This window comes from Lepisma saccharinum, unplaced genomic scaffold, assembly GCF_977018435.1.
Source record: "Lepisma saccharinum unplaced genomic scaffold, izLepSacc3.1 HAP1_SCAFFOLD_898, whole genome shotgun sequence".
In the NCBI taxonomy this organism is placed as follows: domain Eukaryota; kingdom Metazoa; phylum Arthropoda; class Insecta; order Zygentoma; family Lepismatidae; genus Lepisma; species Lepisma saccharinum.
In genome coordinates this window covers 34,235-57,144 of record NW_028143554.1, presented here as the reverse complement: position 1 = coordinate 57,144, position 22,910 = coordinate 34,235, and the positions used below count along the sequence as shown (strand labels likewise).

The 22,910-nt window shown below is 39.6% G+C and overlaps 2 protein-coding genes and 1 non-coding gene across 3 annotated transcripts in view; 1 reads left to right on the top strand and 2 right to left on the bottom strand.

Annotated features, from left to right (window-relative positions):
* LOC145983425 (uncharacterized) overlaps nt 1-22,910 on the bottom strand; it is a gene marked incomplete at its 3' end in the record, with an annotated part of 58,928 nt that overhangs the window by 13,835 nt on the left and 22,183 nt on the right. The window contains exon 3 of the mRNA XM_083116538.1: nt 19,052-19,728. Coding sequence (XP_082972664.1) covers nt 19,052-19,683 — 632 coding nt within the window. The remainder of the gene's footprint in view (nt 1-19,051; nt 19,729-22,910) is intronic.
* TRNAR-UCU (transfer RNA arginine (anticodon UCU)) lies at nt 16,135-16,209 on the bottom strand. The gene has a single exon. It is a non-coding gene; the product is annotated as a tRNA-Arg (tRNA).
* On the top strand, nt 20,370-20,744 carry LOC145983424 (protein GVQW3-like). Its single transcript, XM_083116537.1, has one exon. It carries the CDS (start codon nt 20,370-20,372, stop codon nt 20,742-20,744), a length of 375 nt encoding a protein of 124 aa, XP_082972663.1.

Here is a 22,910-nt window from a genome sequence, read left to right as displayed (position 1 = left end):
CAGGGCAAGGATTTGACAGCTACACTGCGGTAGATATAGTTCCAGTCTTTGCTGTCAGACACATATACCATGGACATACAAAATTTAGTGCCATGCTACGACAAATGCCAGAACAACGGTGGTGATTATGCCGAAAATTAGGTTAGGACTCACTGTTACTAATGCAATAAATTACAACTGATATTCTTGTCTTATTTATACCTAATCGGCAGACAATTTTGTTATTTTTTTTTAAAATTGGTGTATTTTCTTATTTTTCTTATTTTTTACTATACGGTGTTATTTTTCCCAAAATTCACATTTTCATTTTAGCGCATTTTCTGGCAAATATCTGAAATTATACCTTCATTGTGTTTTAAAACTACTGTTTCAAATTGTAAGTCACATGGCTTACACCTCTTCGTGAGAGTTTGATATCTTGAAATTTATTTTGGGAAAGTTATTTTCCATACCCCTTTCTTAATTCTAAGGTAAGAATTTTAGATAATGGAATTTTCTCCTTATATACTGAAGAGTGCATAATGACCATAAGTAGTGTTACCCACGGGACGAGACGGGACAGGCTTTTAAAAATTTGAGACGAGACGAGATTGATCATGTGTCCCGAGACAAACGAATATTTTCGAGACGAGACAGCATTTCCACGAGACGAGACAGGCCAAAGTCTCGTCTCGTGGGCAACACTAACCATAAGTGGCGACGCACCCAAAAAATTAAAATCAATCAATCTCACGTGACAGATACCGATATATTATGGCACCAAAAATTGGCATTATATTTTTTTGACTTGTTAGTGTTACGTTTCCCAAAATTCGCGTTTTTGTTTTCGAAACATTTATCTGCCAGATATACCGAAACTTAATACTCCATTGTGCTTGTAATTTCGTGACAGTTTGATATGTTGGAACAGATTTTTGAGGAAGTAAAGGTAAAGTGCTCCCCTGCACTTTTCCATGAAGGTGTATAGGGGCGTGGAGTTAGGGTCCCACACTTTCTTGATCACGGCCGAAGGTGGGGGTGATGTGATCAGCACCACGCTCCTGGCTACATTTATCCCTCAAAGTTTCCTCAAGGTACCAGCTTCATATGATGCTGGGTGGGTGCCGGAGCAGTTTGAATAGGTGGAAAACATCCCGGTTCTCCCCTGCAGGGGATCGACTCCGGGTCTCTCGCATAGTAGTCAGATGCCCTAACAACTGAGCTCCATTATTACTCGCTCGACAAATGCCGATGGTGCGCACTTAGCTTGGTAATTCAAAACATATCTGGTGCGACAAATACGAAGATGTGGCTCTCGTGTGACGGTAGATACGCACTCGATCTCCTGTTAGAACCCAGCCGCTTTGCTCTGTGATGCAAATGGTTTCGATAGAAGTTGAAAAAATCGAGAGAAATACATGATTTAAGGTGGCTGTCGGAATTATTCCATGTACATATAACTATATAGTTGACTCTTGAGTAAAATGTTGGAAAACTTGCATGTTCTTTGTACATAAACATGGCCTAGAAAATACAAGAATGTTATATTTCATGACATTTTTCGTTGTTTTAGGACGTTTCTTTAAAAAAAATAAGCTAAAAACGCCAACAATTCGCATTATTTCGATATTTCGAACGGGCGAAAAATGTGTCCAGACTAGGGATGGCCAAACGGATCCGGATCCAAAAAATTCGGATCCATTCGGATCCGGGTCCGGATCCAAAATTTACGGATCTGGATCCGGATCCGGATCTGAAAGTTTGGATCTGGATCCGGATCCGAGACTTCCGGATCCGGGTCCGAAAGTTTCAAATCTGGATCCGGATTCGGATCCGAGAGTTTCGTATCTCAATCCCATTATAATATTACCACACCTTAAAAGGTATTATGATCTTCGATTAAAAAAGGTAAAGTGTTCCCCTGTGCATAGCACCACGCCATGAAGGCGTATAGGGGGTGTGGGGGTAACGCCCCACACTTTCTTGATCCGGTCGTGAGTGGGGGTGATGTGATCAGCATCACGCCCCTAACCGCCTTTACCCCCCAGGGTTTCCCCCAGGTACCCATGTTATTCGACGCTGGGTTTTTTCGATTACAAAGAAATTTTTCATTAGTTAGTCCTACAAGAATTTTTTTCAAGTGTTGTTCCTAAAATACTTTGCTACGCATCGGCTAACACACTCGTACACAAAAATAATCTTACTTGTTTAACATAATATGTCAGAGGTGATTTTGTAAATGCCATTGAAACGAATATGTATTCATTCGAATATATTGGAAATGAAAACACACATAAATGTGAGACATTCCATTCCAGGATGAAACCTTTAACACATATAACAAGATAGAAATGTTATACAAAAATTATACAATTGTTCTACAGTTACAGTTTTAAAAATTAAAATAAAACATTATAATATATGCAGTGTTATATAATTACAAAGTGTAAGACTAACAAGGGAGGTTATATAAGTGTCCCCCTCCAATTTCCATGAAACTTGGCAGGTGTATAGTGGGCCCCAATGGAAGAAATACGTATTTTTTTGTTTCAGCTAAAAAACTGTTTTAGGGGGCAAAACCCCCTCAAATGTCAAGATGAGGACAAATTGATGTGAATATCTGACCCCTGTGTCCCCCTCCGATTTCCATGATACTTGGCAGGTGTGTGTATAAACGGGCCCAAAGGAAGATATACGTGTTTTTTTGTTTCACCTAAAAAACTGTTTTAAGGGCCAAAATCCCCTCAAATGTCAAGATGAGGACAAATTGATGTGAGGATCTGACCCCTGTGTCCCTCTGATTTCCATGAAACTTGGCAGGTGTATAGTGGGGCCCAATGGAAGAAATACGTGTCTTTTTGTTTCAGTTAAAAAACTCTTTTATGGGGAAAAAAAACCCTCAAATGTCAAGATGAGGACAAATTGAAGTGAGGATCTGACCCCTGTGTCTATCCGATTTCCATGAAACTTGGCAGGTGTATAGTGGGGCCCAATGGAAGAAATACGTGTTTTTTTGTTTCAACAAAAAAACGGTTTTAGGGGTAAAAAAACCCTCAAATGTCAAGATGAGGACAAATTGAAGTGAGGATCTGACCCCTGTGTCCCCCTCCGATTTCCATGATACTTGGCAGGTGTGTGTATAAACGGGCCCAAATGGAGAAATACGTGTTTTTTTGTTTCTGCTAAAAAACTGTTTTAGGGGGCAACCCCCCTCAAATGTCAATATGAGGACAAATTTAAGTGTGTATTTGACCTATGTGTCCCCCTCCGATTTCCATGAAACGTGGTAGGTGTATAGAGGGGCCCAAAGGAAGAAATACGTGTTTTTTTGTTTCAGCTAAAAACTGTTTTACAGGGCAAAACCCACTCAATTGTCAAGATGAGGACAAATTGAAGTGGGGATCTGACCCCTGTGGCCCCCTCCGATTTCCATGAAAGTTGGCAGGTGTGTGTATAAACGGGCCCAAATGAAGAAATACGTGTTTTTTTGTTTCGGCTAAAAATCTGTTCTAGGGGGCAACCTGCCCTCAAATGTCAAGATGAGGACAAATTGAAGTGGGGATCTGACCCCTGTGTTCACCTCCGATTTCCATGAAACGTGGTAGGTGTATAGAGGGGCCCAAAGGAAGAAATACGTGTTTTTTTTTGTTTCGGCTAAAAAACTGTTTTAGGGGGCAAAACCCGCCTCAAATGTCAAGATGAGGAAAAATTGACGTGGGGATCATCTGACCCCTGTGTCCCCCCGATTCCCATGAAATGTGACAGGTGTATGGAGAGACCCTATGCCCCCTGTTTCTTCCTATGCCCTATTTACGTGGTTTCGGGGTCAGATCCCTACTTCAATTTCTCCTCATCTTGACGTTTGAGGGGGGGGGCTTCTATACACCTGCCAAGTTTCATGGAAATCTGAGGAGGAGGCTTAGACCTCCCTTGTAAGTGTATTAATTAATTACAAATCGCGCACACACACACTATATATATGTGTGTGTGTGTATGTATGTATATTATATATATATATGTATATTAGCAGGTAACAATATGTTATAAACACATTCTTACTTTCCAAGAAGCGCATGTGGTATGGCAAAACGGATCCGGATCCGAAAATTCCGAATCCGGATCCAAAAGTACCAGATCCGGATCCGAAAGTACCGAATCCGGATCCGAAAGTACTGAATCCGGATCTGAAAGTTCTGGATCCGGATCCGAAAGTACCGGATCCGGATCCGAAAAATTTTAGGATCCGGATTTCGGATCCGCCAGGATCCAGATCTGGCCATCCCTAGTCCAGACATCACTGCACATTCCTAAACATAACTTCGCAGCAATTACCAGTTTTCACGGTTTTAGCATTTGCGGTTCCCTACTAATCGGAAATTACTTTCTGGCCACCCCTTGTATAAATCAGTAGATGGAAAGTGAAAATTTAGCAGGGCTGGCAGAGAAAAGTCAATTCTTGAAGAAAGTGATTTGCTTTTATGATTGAGTGATTCGAGTAAATATGATATTAAAATATTTACGTATTTATTATTAGTATTTTATTTCATAATATTGGACATTAACTTCACTCAGTGAGAGATTAATGACCATCTCTCACGAGTTTAAACAGACAGGACAGAGAGTGGCGTTAATTTAATTGCAATACTAGTGTTGCAGTAAATTTGAGGTTGCGAGCATGCACTTGCCAATTTTTATAAAGTTCACCAATGCAGATTTATGTTTAACTTTTTCGTGATAGTATTCAATATATGTCCCGTTTGGTTGGATTCTTCTTGATATCTAAAAATAGTGCAATGTCATTGTAAACGTATGTTAACTTGTGCGAAACCGGTAATACGTCAGGATGATGAAAGAAAACCTTCGTAAGCACTACTACATTAAATAAGGTGAAGTGAGCCAGAAGAGTAATAAAATTCCAGCAGCATATTTGCAGTCTAAAGCTCTTCTTGTTTATGCATGCGATTTTTGTTGGATGTTGCAGTCCATGCAATTTCTGTCGCATGTTGTAGTGAGATACTTTGTCGGGTGGCGATATTCGACAAAAATTGTATGTATCAATAGAACCTATTTTCTTCCAAGTTCCTTCAGTTTGCCCAACAAAATGCCTTACTATCGGACGGCGCCACCCGCTCTTATCCCCTCCATCTGCTGACAAGTCCCCTTACTACTCCCATGCGGACAAGAAAAAATGATAATTCAATGTTTTTTCCACGTAATATTTAGAGGCTAAACTAAACATTTACTCCCCCGATGATACCATATGGTATCATCAGAGTAAGGTCGTACTGCCGCGATGATACCATACTGTATCATCGTGCTGATTACGAAATGAATGTGCTTTTTGGAACTTCGAACTCTTATGTTTGGGTGGAAACTCAGACACAGGTCTGGAGCAAGCCTGGGAAATTCATATTGAAGACCAACCTCGCCCCCTCTCCGCAACATATCAAAGCCACATTTCCGAACAGAGTTTCACATTTTGGCTCATTATTCAACTTGCATGGCACCCAGGAACATGAAACATTTTTCAATCAATCTCTTTGAAAACGTCCATTCCTTGAAGAGAATACTAAGGTTTGCGCCTTCTCCCCAAAATAGCGGGAGAACAGGGGACAAAGTCCAGATTCTTATTTTTTTCCATTAAAATTCGGAGGTCGCGACCCCCAACCTCCCCCCCCCCCCTTCCTCGGTTCGGCGTTCTGAGTTCTACACGGTTGCATGCTATGATGTTTTAGCTGCAAAACAAAACTTATCCGAAGTAGATTCCTCACATAGTGGCCGAGTTATAACAATTTTCCTCCAAAAATGCAAATTACCTATTTTTCGTAAAAAAAAATAAAATAGGCTTATTATTCAACTTGTATGGCGCCGAAGAACATGAAACATGTTTAATTCTGTTGAGAAATGTCCATTCTTTGAAAATAATACAAAGTTCGCGCCTTCTCCCCAAAATAGTGGAAGAAGAGGGGGCAAAGTCCCTATTCTTATTTTTTTGTATTGAAATATTGAAATTCGGAGGTCGCGCCTCCAACCCCCCCCCCTCTTCCTCGGTTCGGCGTTCTGGGTTGTACACGGTTGCATGCTCTGATGTTTTAGCTGAAAAACAAAACTGATCCGAAGTAGATTGCTCCCATAGTGCCCGAGTTATAACAATTTTCCTCCAAAAATGCAAATTACATATTTTTCGTAAAAAAAAAATCACATTTTGGCTTATTATTCAACTTGTATGGCACCCAAGAACATAAAATATGTTTCATTCTCTTGAGAAATGTCCATTCTTTGAAAAGAATACTAAAATTTGCGCCTTATCCCCAAAATAGAGGGAGAAGAAGGGCAAACTAGTTTTTTTTTTTTATTGAAATTCGGAGGTCGTGCCCCCAAGGCCCCTTCCTCGGTCCGGGGTTCTGAATTGTGCACGGTTGCATGCTCTGATGTTTTAGCTGAAAAACAAAACTTATCCGAAGTAGATTGCTCCCATAGTGCCCGAGTTATAACAATTTTCCTCCAAAAATGCAAATTACCTATTTTTCGTAAAAAAAATAATAATAATATTTTGGCTTATTATTCAACTTGTATGGCACCCAACAACATGAAATATGTTTCATTCTCTTGAAAAATGTACATTCTTTAAAAAGAATACTAAAGTTCTCGCTTTCTCTCCAAAATAGCGGGAGAAGAGGGGGCAAACACCAGATTTTTGTTTTTTCCATAGAGATTCGGGGGACGTGCCCCCCAAGTCCCTTCTTCCTCAGTCCGGCGTTCTGAATTGTACACGGTTGCATGCGCTGATGTTTTAGCTGCAAAACGAAAGTTATCCGAAGTATATTGCTCACATAGTGCCCGAGTTATAACAATTTTCCTCCAAAGAGTGTTCGAATTTAAAATTCCCGCCGAGAAGCCCGGGCGAGAGAAATTTAAAAAAAAAAAAAAAATCAATGAAGACGAAATTCCCTGACATTTCCCTGACTTTTTTTGACACCTCAAATTCCCTGACTTTTCCCGGTTTTCCAGGTTTTCCAGGTCTGTCGCCACCCTGCAATAGTTCTTCTAATCAAACACTTGTCAAAGTCGTCTACAACAATTCTACGCTTTTCAGCAGACCTGTGCTTCTTAATGAAAGTGTCCGACACTTGAACTGCAGCCGTCGCATGCTTTGTAGCTTGATTGACCAGATACGTGTAACATCCTTCTCTCGCTTCGTTGTCAAAAAATTTAACAACATTCGAAATCACCTGTCGGCTCTCACTATGTACGGTTTTGCCCTTCATTTCGGTACAAACAACGTACACAACAGACGCACTTGAAGTCAATTGACCTTTCGTCCATGTAAGTTTGGCAACATTAAAAGGGTGTCAGAAGTCCAGCAGTACTTGCTACCCCCCACCTCCCACCCGACCCAACCCTTGAAGAAACAAGTTCCGTTCCTCCTGTGTGCTTTCTCTGCGGACTCTGAGACACAACTGTGACGGAGAGAATCTTTCATGCTTTGCGCGGAGTGATAAAATGGTTTCGCATCAACCTGTAGTGCTGACGTCACTGTCAAGATAGCTTGCACTTTAGTATAAAAGTAAAGTTCCCCATGCATATAGCACCACGCCATGAAGGCACATTCAGAGGATATGGGGGTAGGGCCCAACATATTCTTCATCTCAGTCATTTTGAAGATAATGTGATCAGAACCAAACTCCGGCTGCCTCTACCCCCCCCCCCCTTCCAGGATACATTGATTTAAGGGTGGGCGAGTTCCAGAGAAGCTTTAATTATGCAGGGACAAGACTGGAAAAATTCTCACCTTAGATCACCCAGCCCAAGATTCAAACCCAAGTCTTCTGCATGGGCAGACAGACCGCCTGTCTACTTTTTTCTTTACATTTGTAATATCCTTCTAAGCAGTAGTATCCCCACTTTTTCTCTCCATTTTCTCAATTTTCACACACATCAATTTTCTCTATTTTTTCTGTATTCTCATTGGAACAAACACAAACATCCATGTCCGAACCAGGGACCCCTGGCATTGCAGCATGCTGTGCCAACCACTCTGCCATTAAGGTCGACTAAACCACCACAGCTATCAAGTATTAGCAGGGTGGCTACAAACAAGCAGAAATGAAATTCCCTGACTTTTCCAGGTTTTCCAGGACAAAACTTACATTTTTTCCTGACAATTACAAACTAAACAAAATCGTTGTTTTCGCAAATAGAAATAATAAACTCATACAGATCCACGTATGGTTTTGTTAAGTACCAATATTATCTTCTATGAAATTGACTTAATTTCTCTATTCTCTATGATTTGAATTCAAACTGCAAATAGTGAATTTTGAAAATTATTACAATTCAAAGCTAGGGAAGGATTACGGAATTTTGTCATATGCAGTAAGTTTTAAAAAAAATACTTTATTATTTTTAAAGTTATGAGATAAGAGTGAAGAGTCAATGATTGAGAAATACAATTTGTAATTTATCAGTCTCCTTATACATTCTCGGTATTATACAGGTATGTTGATATTTCCACTGTTTGGAATCCTCTGCTTGTAAGAACCATGAGTCCAGACTCATTTTTCAATGCATAAAGCTACTTCTCTCTTCTCTGTAAAGCAAACAACTTAACTCTTGCATATAAGTGAAACAATTGAATCGAACAAAATAAAGTGTCATATTTTCTTACATTATCAATGGGATTTCTGCTTCAGTACATCCAAGTGAAGTACTGTGAAACTGACAACATGCAGTTATACAATTAATGCTGACGAACAGGGTATGTAGGTATTGGAAATCTAACCCAAGGAATTTATAGAATTCCATTGTATAGGTACCTGATTTAGCTAACCAAACATTAAAACAGGACCACTCTAATAATAAAAGCTTCTGAAAGTTCATATACGAGGGGCATCCTGAAAGAAGCTCCAATGGTGCCTATACACAGCACTAGTGGTCGGAGAGCGACACACACACATACACACACACACATACAGGAAAGAAGAAGTGGCATGTAGTTGCAATCTGGTACAGTTGCAATGCAGCCTTTTAGCACAGTTCTAGGTTAAAGATTGCAGCTCTCATACAGTCTCCCACCGACTGCGATGTAGCCTACATTGCATGCTCAGAATTTGGCACAGAGCCACCAGCAATCGTGTGAGGAGTGCAGACCTGACGTCGTGAGTGATAGTATGGTCAGACGATGGTGCAGACAATTCACGGAAGGAGAATCGAATGTGCACAACCCCATACAGCTGAGTACACACGGGCCCTTTGCATCACTTCAGGTGAGAGATCTTGGACCACTCCCTGTACAGTCTTAGAAAAAAATACCTGGGCCACGGGACGTAGAATTTCGTAACGTCTTAAAGCCTGTTGTTTATGCAACCCAAATAACAAAATATTCGCTTAAGTTTGCCTGGTGATTCTGAGTTCTCGGGAAGGATTGAGCTTTGATAGCATGAGTCACATGACTCGTGCCCCAGCCACAACAAACAGCTGGGTGCTACGATGCCTCCAGAAGAAAATTTCAGGAACTGGTTTCTTGACAAGAGCTACTCGTAAGGAAATACTATTCTTTCAAGTGATATTAGAGTCATTGTCAAGAAGGTTCGCTGAAATGATGGTTCTCATCACAGACCACATGCCACACGTTAATTGTTTAAGTCCAGTTCATGCACTGGACCTACAGATTAAAATGGGATCCGAACCAAATGCCTCTCTATTTGGTATTGAATTCGGAAGCCTTTCATTACATGGCGAAGACGTTACCGCTACGACATCAGAGAGGCAATGGAACCCCTTGAGAAAGAGATAAGCGAAAATGCTACGTGACAAACCATATTTGCCCGTAAATTTTAAAAATAAGACAATATTTTGTACTGACAGTTTCGAACCGTGGGAGAGGCATATATATATTTTTGTACCATCGTCCATTTCACGAGTTTATAATTCTTCCTCATCGACACGATTAACGCGAGTGGTAGAAGAAAAGCGAAGTAAAATAACTGAAACAGATATAAAAGGAAAAAGCTAAATAAATTTTATTCATAATATTCTGCAGTCACTTGAGTTGTATTCACGGGATGCTATCTTTAAAGAAAGCCGTGGTCTCTTCCTTGTCTTTTTCGCTTTCTTTGTGCGCTTGCTTCCCCCGTCACGATTGGTCTAAAACTAATTAATGCGACATTAATTAAACAACCCAAACAACGAAACAATGCACAATCAACTGCACAAAACAACATTCCAAATGTTTTCGAATCGGAAAACAATTGAGATGCTGTAAAATGACTTAAGATGCAGTAATAAAGTGGGAATTCGGTACCGTATAGAATTAAATCGGTAGAGATGTTCGATTTGATTGGATGTTTGTTATTTAGATTTGCTATTATGTCACTTTTGGCAAATAGCGACGATGAAGATGAGTGATGCTATGATGAAATTGATGAAGGGACACTTACCAAGGACACCCAAGTCGAGATTCTAACCAGGGACCCATGGCATCGTAGCGCGCTGTGCTAACCACTCCTCCATGGAGTGGACATTATAGCATATTTTGTGTGCTCAATTGGGATCAATCAATGGAATGAATAGGCATATTATATGATTAATAAATTCATATCATAATCCCACGTCATATTATTCGGCACGAAGTAACATCAGACACATTCAATCTTGCATTTTTGCCTTTCAACTAATTCTTTGAATTCAGGTTAATCACAACAATAAGATAAATTATGAAGCAAATGATAGTGAATGTGGGATATTGACAGTTATTACGAATTACCTGACAGAAACAACATTAAGCAGGCTCGGTGGTCAAGCTCATTAAGTGATTGACATTCGATATAGTCGCCAAAGTTCCCGGGTTTGAGTACCGTCCTTGTCGGGGGTGTTTGACTATTTCGTCATCAATTTCATGTAATGGTCACTCGTCCTTATCGTCGCGATCATCGAACAGGGAATAAAAATTATAAAAATAAATACGATGGAAGAGTACTTATTTCATCTCTCACGAAATCTCCTACAAAACCGGAATATATAAAATACATGTATATTCATTCACATACATTTTCGATTTCTATATTTAACTAATCGAGACCGAGAACGGGAGAGCAATTTTCAATTCGACAAACCGAGAGACGGAGAAACTGTCAAGTCTCGTTTCTTCTTGGCACCTCCGTAATCGAGTTGTTCTGTTTGTCATTGGCTTTGTATTGGCAATTATTGTTATTATTCTTCCCCTGCAGGTAAACCATAACGATGAATTATGATGAAATGAAGCAGATAAAAGGGCAAGAACAAGAAAGTCATGCCTGTTCGGGACTCCAACCCAGAACCTTATGTAACGAGATTTGAAATTCTGGAGAAGGCGTCCGTGTTTCGCTTGGTTTTCTCTTTCCTCTACTTCTCTTATATTATCATACATGTATAATAAAAATGGATCTGATACGATATGTTGCGATTCATAATTGTGCTGGTTAGATGCTACAGATGTGAACTCCAACCTGCAATATATTATTCCCTTTTGTTTCGTATCTGGTTGAACATGAAATTTTCTTACACTGTGACAATTTCTTTCTTAGTTTTGGTTTGGTGCACAGATATGCTAATCTGGACTCGACCTTCAGTTTAAAGTGGGATACTAACCACTATGTGCGTCCACCATGTATCAAACCCGGGATCCCCTGATTACAAGGCGACGACGTTATCACTACGCCATCGAGGAGGCCCCATGACAAAATGTTATTCACTCGATCTCTACCATAATTTATTTCAGCATTTACATTTTCGTTTTCTTCTTCTTTTTCCTTTTGTTAACTACTCTTATACAACTCATTTTGCGTCTTCGAATTTCTTCTTGTTTCAGGAAAAAATAATACATGCAGGCTGTATAAAAATCCCCCGTTCAAATAGAAAAAACGTTCACTCTCGAGAACTAATTTACATGTTTATCACTAACGTAACCATTAGGAAACTATTGAAATGTTAACTGATATAACTGCAGATGAAACAATACTTACAGCCACTAACGAAATATCTATTCTTGTGTAGCCTCACAGACAACAAGTATCTGGTGAGTCATTCACCCTTGCTGACTACGGGCGAAGGTCACTGAACTAAAGGGTGGTGGCAAGCAAGCAGGCTTCTGCTCTACCAAAGACGAGGTCATGTGTTCCAGTTATCAATGGCGTACGAAATAAGGAGGAACACAGCTATCTGACGTATGTTTTGGTCCCGTCATTGCACGTAGAACACTTTATCGTCGTGGCCTTGAAGTTCCCTCAGGGCACTCCTACGTAAAGGCTTCTCAGCTAGAAGGATATCTTCCCCATTGAGTGGAGGAAAAGTGGGTGCGTATAGAGGTCCTTCAACTTTCGTATTCTTTTTCATTTCAGAACCCGTGCTGTGTCGTCGACTTAATCCAATCTATCCGATGAAGGTTTTAGGTTCTGTTTCTGTTCGGCTATTTCACGTTGTCTTCCTGCTTCTGTTATTCGCGACGAAGGTTCTGGATTCGATAATCTGGACAATAACGGGATTGTGTTGGTTGCTTGATTTGGTGTCTTAAGTCCACTTTATGTCCTGTTAGGCTAATCGTGAATGGACCTACAGTTTAAAGGGGGATCCGAACCACTATGTTCCTCCACCGAGTATCGAACCCGGGATTACTTAATTACAAGGTGCCCACGATCCCACTGCGCCATCGGGGATTGTGTTCGAAACGAATGAATCAAATTTGAGTGATATGATATGCAACCATTGGAAGACTATTGAAAGAAAAGCTATGGGAACCTGCCAGTTTTTCTACTGCAGACAGGAAACCATAAACATGGAAGAGAAGCTTATATTCTATGAAACCTGATGCTATGTGCTCGAATACTGGCTAAATATAATCCATAGAGGCATAGCAACGTTAAACAACCTCTTATATGATACATATAGGTTTAAAAAGGTCGAAATACAAAGATTGTGTGCGCCTCACTCATGGCGTAGTGGTAAGGCCTTGTAATCAAGGGGTCTCGGGTACGATACCAGGTGATCGCACATAGTGGTTCGGATCCCACTTTAAACTGTATGCAGTTCAGATTAGTCTATCTGTGCCGGTGACTCAGTCGGTAACGCGTCTGACTACCATGCTATAGGCCCCGGGTTCAAGCCCGGGAACTTTTCTAACGTTGGAAGCGGCCCCGGCGCCCACCCAGCGTCGAATGAAATGGTTACCTGGGTGAAACCCTGGGGGTAAAGGCAGTCAGGGGCGTGATGCTGATCACATCAAACCCACTCACGAACGAATCAAGAAAGTGTGGGGCGTTACCCTCACACCCCCTATACGCCTTCATGGCGTAGCGCTAAGCACAGGTGAGAACTTTACCTTTTTTTTTGCATAAAGTGGACTTACAACAAAATTTAAACTTGTGATAAAGATTATGATAAGGTATTAAAGAATTGGGTCTGACACATTTTTTTATTGTTTACAAATGACATTGTTAACTAATATTCTTAATTTCAGTTTCAAGATGAAATCGGCTACGAAATAAAAGGAGTGGGTTCATATTTCTGTTACGAAATTCCACTTTTGTAGTAGACCTGTGCCACACTAAGATGTGACATAATAAACAAATCTGAGACACTTTCAAAGTATTATATTGCTATTTACGTATTTGGGAACAATCTTTCAATATAATACTTTTTGGACGCGTCAAATCATGGTATTTAATTCCTGTTTTAGCAGCTTTAAGAAACCTGATTTTGGGGGGTTACAAATGCCCTTTCTGCTCCCGTCAAGTTACGCCTATGACAAACAGGAATTCAAAGTAAAAGACTGTCCCGACTAAATCGGGAGACACGTCTGATAGATTTACAATTGGGAAAATCATAATTAAGCGTGTAGTTGAAAACAACCTATTTTCATATATTGCATGCAGCTCTACTTTTTCTGCAATGTGGATCAAGAACTGGGGACGTGGAGAAGCACAACACTCCACATAACCAATAGTCACGTGACCCTCTTTGCTTTCCTGTCATGTTGACCTTCGCGTGGAAGACATTTCTCGGTGTTAAGACAGGCAAAATCACCCGATCATCGAAGGGTGCAATATGTGTTGCCTACCCTCCTGCATTACTTGCTCCTATTAAAGCCTTATGGGGAAGAACTTTTTTCCATGACTGTACATCCCTGGCCTTGAACAACGGTGGTGATTATGCCGAAAATTAGGTTAGGACTCACTGTTACTAATGCAATAAATTACAACTGATATTCTTGTTTTATTTATGCCTAATCGGTAGGGACCTTGATATTTTTTTTTCAAATTGGTGTATTTTCTTATTTTTTACTATACGGTGTTATTTTTTCAAAAATTCATTTTAGCGCATTTTCTGGCAAATATCTGAAATTATACCTTGACGGTGTTTTTAAACTACTGTTTCAAATTGTAAGTCACATGGCCTACGCCTCTTCGTGAGAGTTTGATATCTTGAAAGTTATTTTGGAAAAGTTATTTTTCTATTCCCCTCTTTTAATTTTAAGGTAAGGATTTTAGATAATGGAATTTTCCCCGTATATACTGAAGGGTGCATAATGACCAGAAGTGGCGACGCAGCCAAAAAATTAATCAATCAATCTCACGTGACATCTACCGATATATTATGGCACCAAAAATTGGCATTATCTTTTTTTGACTTGTTAGTGTTACGTTTCCCAAAATTCGCGTTTTTGTTTTAGAACATTTTTCTGCCAAATATACCGAAAGTTAATACTCCATTGTGCTTCTAAACTATTATTTTAAATTGTCTGCGTATTATCGTGACAGTTTGATATGTTGGAACAGATTTTTGAGGAAGTAAAAGTAAAGTGCTCCCCTGCACTTTTCCATAAAGGTGTATAGGGGTGTGGAGTTAGAGCCCCACACTTTCTTGATCACGGCTGAAGGTAGGGTGATGTGCTCAGCACCACGCTCCTGGCTACCTTCATCCCTCAAAGTTTCCTCAAGGTACCAGCTTCATATGATACTGGGTGGGCGCTGGAGCTGTTTGAATAGGTGGAAAACATCCCAGTTTCCCCCCGCAGGGGGATCGACCCCGGGTCACTTGCATAGTAGTCAGATGCCCTAACGACTGAGCTCCATTATTACTCGCTCGACAAATGCCGATGGTGAGCGCTTAGATTGGTAATTCAAAACATATCTCGTGCGACAAATACGAAGATGTGGCTCCCATGTGACGGTAGATACGCACTCGATCTCCTGTTATAACCCTGGCACTTTGCTCTGTGATGTAAATGGTTTTGATAGAAGTTGAAAAAATCGTGGGAAATACATGATTCAATGTGGCTGTCGGAATTATTCCATGTACGTATAACTCTATAGTTTACTCTTGAGTAAAATGTTGGAAAACTTGCATGTTCTATGTACACAAACATGGTCTAGACAAGACAAGAATGTTGGATTTCATGGAATTTTTCGTTGTTTTAAGACATTTCTTTTAAAAAAATCGCTAAAAATGCCAACAATTCGCATTTTATGCCAAATTGGCATTATTGCGATATTTCGAACGGGCGAAATATGTGTCCAGACATTACTGCACATTCCTAAACATAACTTCGCAGCAATTACAATTTTTCATGATTTTGGCGTTTGCGAAAAATCATTGTTCCTACTAAATGAATATTACTTTCTGTCCACCCTTCGTATAAATCAGTAGATGGAAAGTGAAAATTTAGCAGGGCTCGCAGAGAAAAGTCAATTCTTGAAGAAAGTGATTTGCTTTTATGATTGAATAATTTGAGTAAATATGATATTAACATATTTACGTATTTATTATTAGTATTTTATTTCATAATAGGACATTAACCTTACTCAGTGAGAGATTAATGACCATCTCTCACGAGTTTAAACAGACAGGACAGAGTGTGGCGTTAATTTCATTGCAATACTAGTGTTACAGTAAATTTGAGGTTGGGAGCATACACTTGCCAATTTTATAACGTTCACCAATGCAGATTTATGTTTCACTTTTTCCTGATAGTATTCAATATATATATATATATATCCCATTTTGTTGGATTCTTCTTGATATCTAAGAATAGTGTTTGAGTAGCTGTTTTAAGTCCACTTTATGCACAGTAATGCTAATCGGGACTGGACCTACAGTTTAAAGTGGGATCCGAACCACTTGTGCCTCCACCGGGTATCGAACCCGGGACCCCTTGATTAGAAGGCAATGACGCTACCACTGCACCATGGGGGAGGCTCTAAGAATAGTGCAATGTCATTGTAAACGTATGTTAACTTGTGCGAAACCAGTAATATCTCAGGATGATGAAAGAAAACCTTCGTAAGCACTGCTACATTAAATAAGGTGAAGTGAGCCAGAAGAGTAATAAAATTCCAGCAGCATATTTGCAGTCTAAAGCTCTTCTTGTTTATGCATGAGATTTTTGTTGGATGTTGCAGTCCATGCAATTTCTGTCGCATGTTGTAGTGAGATACTTTGTCGGGTGGCGATATTCGACAAAAATCGTATGTATCAATGGAACCTATTTGTTTCCATGTTCCTTCAGTTTGCCCAACAAAATGCCTTACTACGACGTCTGACAACTAACGGACGGCGCCACCCGCTCTTATCCCCTCCACCTGTTAACAAGTCCCCTTACTACTCCCAGTAGGGACAAGAAAAAATTATAATTCAATGAATTATCCACATAATATTTACTCCCCCGATGATACCATATGGTATCACCAGAGTAAGATCGTACTCGCCCAATTATACCATATGGTATCATGGTGTTGATTACGAAATGAATGTGCTTTTTGGACCTTCATACTCGGGTGGAAACTCTGACACAGGTCTGGAGCAAGCCTGGAAAATTCATATTGATGACCAACCTCACCCCTCTCCCCCCTCTCTGCAACATATCCATGCCACATTTACGAACAGAGTTTCACATTTTGGCTCATTATTCAACTTGTATGGCACCCAGGAACATGAAACATGTTTCATTCTCTTGAGAAATGTCCAGTCTTTGACAAAAATACTAAAATTTTCGCCTTCTTCCCAAATAATGGGAGAAGACAGGGCAAACTCAAGATTTTTGTTTTTTTCATTGAAATTCGGGGGTCGCGCCCCCCAAACCCCTTTCCTCGGTTAGGCATTTTGAATTGTACACGGTTACATGCTCTGATGTTTTAGCTGCAAAACAAAACTTATCCGAAGTAGATTGCTCCCATAGTGCTCGAGTTATAACAATTTTCTGAGCAATATGCAAATTACCTATCTTTCGTAAAAACAGAGTTTCACATTTTGGCTTATTATTCAACTTGTATGGCACCCAAGACGATGGAACATGTTTCATTCTCTTTGGAAACTTCCATTCTTTGAAGATAATACTAATAATAGCGAGAGAAGAGGGGGCAAACTCCAGATTTTTATGTTGTTTTTTTTTTCATTGAAATTCTGGTCGCGCCCCCCCCCCCCAAGCCCCTTCCTCGGTCCGGCGTTCTGAATTGTACACGGTTGCATGCGTTGATGTTTTAGCTGCAAAACAAAACTTATCCGAAGTAGATTGCTCCCATAATGCCCGAGTTATAACAATTTTCCTCCAAAGAGTGTTCAAATTTAAAATTCCCGCCGAGAAGCCCGGGCGAGAGAAATTTCTCTCTCTCTCTCTCTCTCTCTCTCTGTCCTCCTGCCATCACTGGTTTCTGGCGCCGTGGTTGTGTTGAGCATAAAAGGGGTCTAAAAGTTGAGGCCGAAACTTAAGAACGAGATTTCCGGTTCCCGTGCAGAGTTCTACAACGATATATTTAAATAAATAAATTAAAAAAGAAGAAAAAAAAATCAATGAAGACTAAATTCCCTGACTTTTTTCGACACCTCAAATTCCCTGACTTTTCCAGGTTTTCCAGGTCTGTCGCCACCCTGATTAGTATAGAATTTCAATCCACAACACTGGGAACTGATCAGATATATTAACTGTTACACCATCCAGCAAGAGTAGAATTTTTCAGAATATAGTATCTGAGATAATTTAATCATTTGTCCCGCACTGTGGTTGTGTGGTCATGCTTTGGGCTCCAGCTATCGGACGCGTGCAGGTTTGAGTCTCCTTGGGGAAACGTAACAGCTTTTCTCCTGAGATTTTGGCCTGTGTATGAGACTGGTGAACACTCGCCATCATGATTAAATTGGGGAGCTACGAATGAGTAGCGTAACCTGGTCATGAAAATCTACGACGACGACTGGGGGATCGTCGTGCTGACCACACACCACCCTGTTTGATGATCTCTCACCTCAGAGTAGGATCAAGTGGGAGTGCGGCCGGGTGTCTGTAGGTAGGCCTGGGCGCTCAATGGTCTGTAGCAGCATGGGTTATGTATGTTTTTAGTTTAAACATTTCAAGGTGTGAGACCTTGATTGTCAATTCTTCACTATGTTAACAGAAAATATTAAATAGTTTTTGATTCAGTGAACTAAAACAATACAAATTGAATGTTCCAATATATTACTATCAGGGTAAAATGTATTTCATTTTTAAAATACATATATTTATAAACATAACCTTAAAAAAACCAAAAACCGAATTTTGCCCGTTTTTTCCTGGGTTTTATCTGAAAAGACAAAAAACAACCCGGGTGGGTTTTTTTATGAAAAAAAAAACCCTGCAAAATGCCAACTCTAGGGTGCAGGAAAAGATGACAAAATGCAGGCTGACAACCAAAAAAGTATATATAGTCCCCCCCCTCCCTTTCGAAAACCCTGGACACGCCACTGTATACATTGCTTGATCCCACAAAAAGAAGGGGATCAAATGGCAGGAAATTAAAGGACTATAAATTCCAAACTAGAGTGAATATTCCACATATAAAAAAATATGGGTTCTTATATATATCTAACAATATCATGTAACACATTTCATCCTAATCTGACATGGTGGAGTGGACACTCATGGACAATCTTATGTGTAACCCTGCAGCACTGGTGGCACAATACAGAAATTACATGAATCATAGCTCATAAGTAATAAGGTCCAATCTTGAACCTTAGTGCTCTCATGCTCATTTTCAATCCATGTACTAAAATTTCCTTCACCTACCTTTCTGCAGGCTCTACCACTTCACTTTCTACTTGGTCAGGATTCTCTACACTATACTTCATGTCTTTATCTTCACTTAAAATTAATTCACCATTGTCACTGTCTTCAGCTGGCATTTTTTCAATAAATTGTACGTGATCACATGGATAAAATCCTTCATTTTTAGGAACAATTTGTCCACTAGGAACTTCCGAAGTTTTGCCTTCAAAGTGCATCCAACTATCACCACTCACACTTTCCACTTTACAAACTGACATTTCTTTCATGTACTCACTAGATAGTTTGATGTCAAGAGAAGCATCTTGTATGCACTGCTTAGATGGTTTGATGTCAACAGAAGCATCCTGTATGCACTGATTAGATAGTTTGATGTCAACAGAAGCATCCTGTATGCACTGATTAGATAGTTTGATGTCAACAGAAGCATCCTGTATGCACTGATTAGATGGTTTGATGTCAACAGAGATATCAACATCAGGAGGTTCCTCAAATGACTTTGTTTCAGTCTTGACACACGGCTCATCCGGAAGCCACACCTTCTCCAGAGATGTTTGTTCACAAACTAATGGATCAGCACCTTCTGTTTCAGACTCAATGAGTACTTCCACAGAGGAGAAACCCGTATCAGACATTAGAGCAGCCAAATTTTCTTGATTATCATGAGACCAGGACTACTTCTGAAATACAATCAAAAAGAGGGTGGATTAAAATCACGACTTTAATTTTTTTTTAAAAAATATTTAATCAGATTTTCTTTGTCAGTTCATGAATTTAAAAAAAAAAAATCCCACACAAACTTCTGCACACCTTATGGCTTTGACTTTCTAAAAAAAAATTGATGTCAGGTTTCATACACCCTAGTGCATCGTTTCTCAACCTATGGGGCATGACTCACTGGTGGGTCCTGAGAGGGCATTTGGTGGGTCGCGAAGTAGGGCTCGAAAAATGATTTACTGTGTCTTAAAAACCTTTTTGTTTTAACAATTTAAATTCAACTCATGTTGCACGTAGTCACATGCATGTTGACTTAAGGTGTCACTTGATATTTCCAACCACGTTTGTGTGTGTGTATGTAGTTGCCAAGAGGCTGCTATCGAGACTGCTTGGATTACAAAGCTAGCTGCATAAAAAAATGTTTTCAATTTCAGCATGTGTATGAGGGGAAAATAAAAAATTATCTATACTTTTAACATAACCCTCCTTACGTTGGCCACATTGCTTTCTGCCCTCGGATGTTATAATGTTGTACCCTTGTGGTTATGTCATAAAAGTTTGATCTTAATTGCTCCATTTCTCTTTCTTCTGTTACAGATGGATCATGGCTGCTCCACTCCAAGTATCCACCAAGGAGGAAGAGAGAGCAGTGATCCGATTTCTCTGGTCGGAGGGTGTGAAAGGGGCTGAAATTCATCGTAGACTGTTATCACAATATGGGGACAATGCTTTATCATGTAAATGTGTTTTTTCGTGGATCGAGAAGTTTAAAAGTGGCCAGAAGAGTGTAATGTACAAAGAGGGAGCAGGACGCCCGTCAACCTCCACCATGGACGACAAGATTCAGCAAGCTCAAGAGATGGTTCTGGCAAATAGGCGAGTTACCATGAATGAGGTAGCATCTTCTTTAAACATCAGTCATGGTTCTGCCTATCAAATCATCCACAATGAGCTCGGCTTCCGTAAAGTCTGTGTGTGATGGGTACAGCTTACTGCAGAACACAAGCGTGAACGTGTTCTCCGACGAAGACAAAATTCAGGACTGAGCCATTGGTGGGAAAGGTTTTGCTAACTGTCCTTTGGGACGCACAAGGGCCTATACTGGAAGACCACATGGCAAAAGGGGACTACGATCAACAGTGCGAGTTACAGTGAAACCTTGGAGAAGAAGCTGAAGCCAGCAATTCCCAACAAACGCAGAGGTCTCTTGTCTAAGACAGTGTTGTTGTTGCATGACAATGCCCACCCACACTCGGCTCGGCACACCTTTAACACCATCAACAAGTTGAATTTTGAGGTACTGGAACAGCCTCCCTACAGCCCAGATCTTGCTCCCTCTGACATTCATTTGTTTGGACTGCTCAAGGATGCCTTGCGAGGTCATCGATTTTCAACTGACTTAAATGTGCAGGAAGCAAAAGTGGCTCCACGACCAACAGAAAAACTTCTTCTTCGAAGGAATACGCAAGCTTGTGGACCGCTGGACCAAGTGCATTGACAACGGAGGTGACTATGTCGAAAAATGATGTACATGTTGAACCCCTACCTTTGTGTAAATAAATTGAAGAATGAAAAGTGTAGATAATTTTTGACTCACCCAGATATTTAGTTTGATTTTAGACTAGAGTAAATTAGTCTTTTAAAATTACATATTTACTTCTCTTGAATGAAGTATGTGTAATTTATTTAAGCAAGCATAAAATAGGGTATCTTAAAGAGGCGATGTTAGCAAAAATATGATTATAAACTGGGTGCACACCTTTACAAGTAATTCTGCCGGCGCCCATGCTTATGAGCCCAACATAGGTGCCGATTCCTTCAGACATTTAGGGGGGCCCAAACCTAGCAGGGTTGGCCCGGGTGGGCGCAGCCCAGTTTTCCTCACACGGGTTTTTTTCAGAAAACCCACCTTGAAAAAACCCAGTCAAAAAGTGTTTTTCTTTTTCAGAAAATGTTGAAAATTATTGCTTTAAACACTTGTGAGGTTCTATGATTGTCAAAAATTTTTGAAAAAGTTGCAAAGAAAAGGCTTAGCAGAGCATACTATACTGAAAGTAATGAATGTAGTACAAGTCATAGTGTTTTTTTTCAGGCTATTTTCCTCAAATCATGCTAAAAATGGACTTTTAAAAGAAATAAAAAGAATATATATCCAAGAAACAAAAAGGAAAAAGTATCAAGACATTTTTAGATAAAATATTTGCATTGATTGATACAGCATAGCTGAACAAAGCTTATAATTTTCAAATGTGGTAGCGCTTTGGTTATCACTCACTTCCTTATTCGGGAAGGGGACCATACAGTGGCACATGATAGTTTCAACTATGATGATCAATTGACACAATACATTTTTTGCATGTTTAAGCATTACATGGGATAATTGAGTACACTTTATTAACATGTCGTTAATTATGGTATAATTAAATCGGAACACTCTTCGAATGATTTTCTCATTTCTCAACATAATGGGTTGCTTGCCTATTTGATATAATGCTATTTATGTCTGGTTAGGAGTTCTATACCTATAACTATGTAAGTCGTGCATGTACCTTCACGATCTTCCACAATTTCATTTTTTTTTTAGAGGTTGTAGGGTACTCAAGTAAATTCAGTGTACATGTATACTTTCATATACACGTTTCATACACTATGATCATTTTTGACATTTTCAAACCTTTGAATAGACTATTGTTTTGAGCTTTGTGTATGAAACTTACAAGAGCATTATGTACTTGCACTATAATTTGGCAGTAGAATTATGAAAATATGATGTATGAGTTAGAGTGGATGGGCAGACAGGGATAAACCATCTATTTAGTGGCCTTAATAACAGCTGCAAATTTAGAATCATTTAGGTGAAATTATTTCTGCAGCTAGAAAATGTGTATATGGTATTTATGCTTGCTTGAAACATCCAGAAAAATTATGGAAAAACACAACTGTGAACAAACTGTATTGAAGCAGATTTAAAACATTGTGTTGCATAGTATTTTTGGATTATTTAATAGTCTATGGCAGCTTGTAAGGAAATGAAATAAATGAGGTAAAAAATGTCTTTATAGCATAATTCATTCCAAATTAGGCACAACACTGCATTCACAAAATAATTTGTTTCATAAACTGAAGTTCAGAATGGAATATTCAC

What these genes read in the sequence shown, in the direction of transcription:
- LOC145983424 (XM_083116537.1), top strand. Translation starts at nt 20,370, where the DNA reads ATGGCTGCTCCACTCCAAGTATCCACCAAGGAGGAAGAGAGAGCAGTG.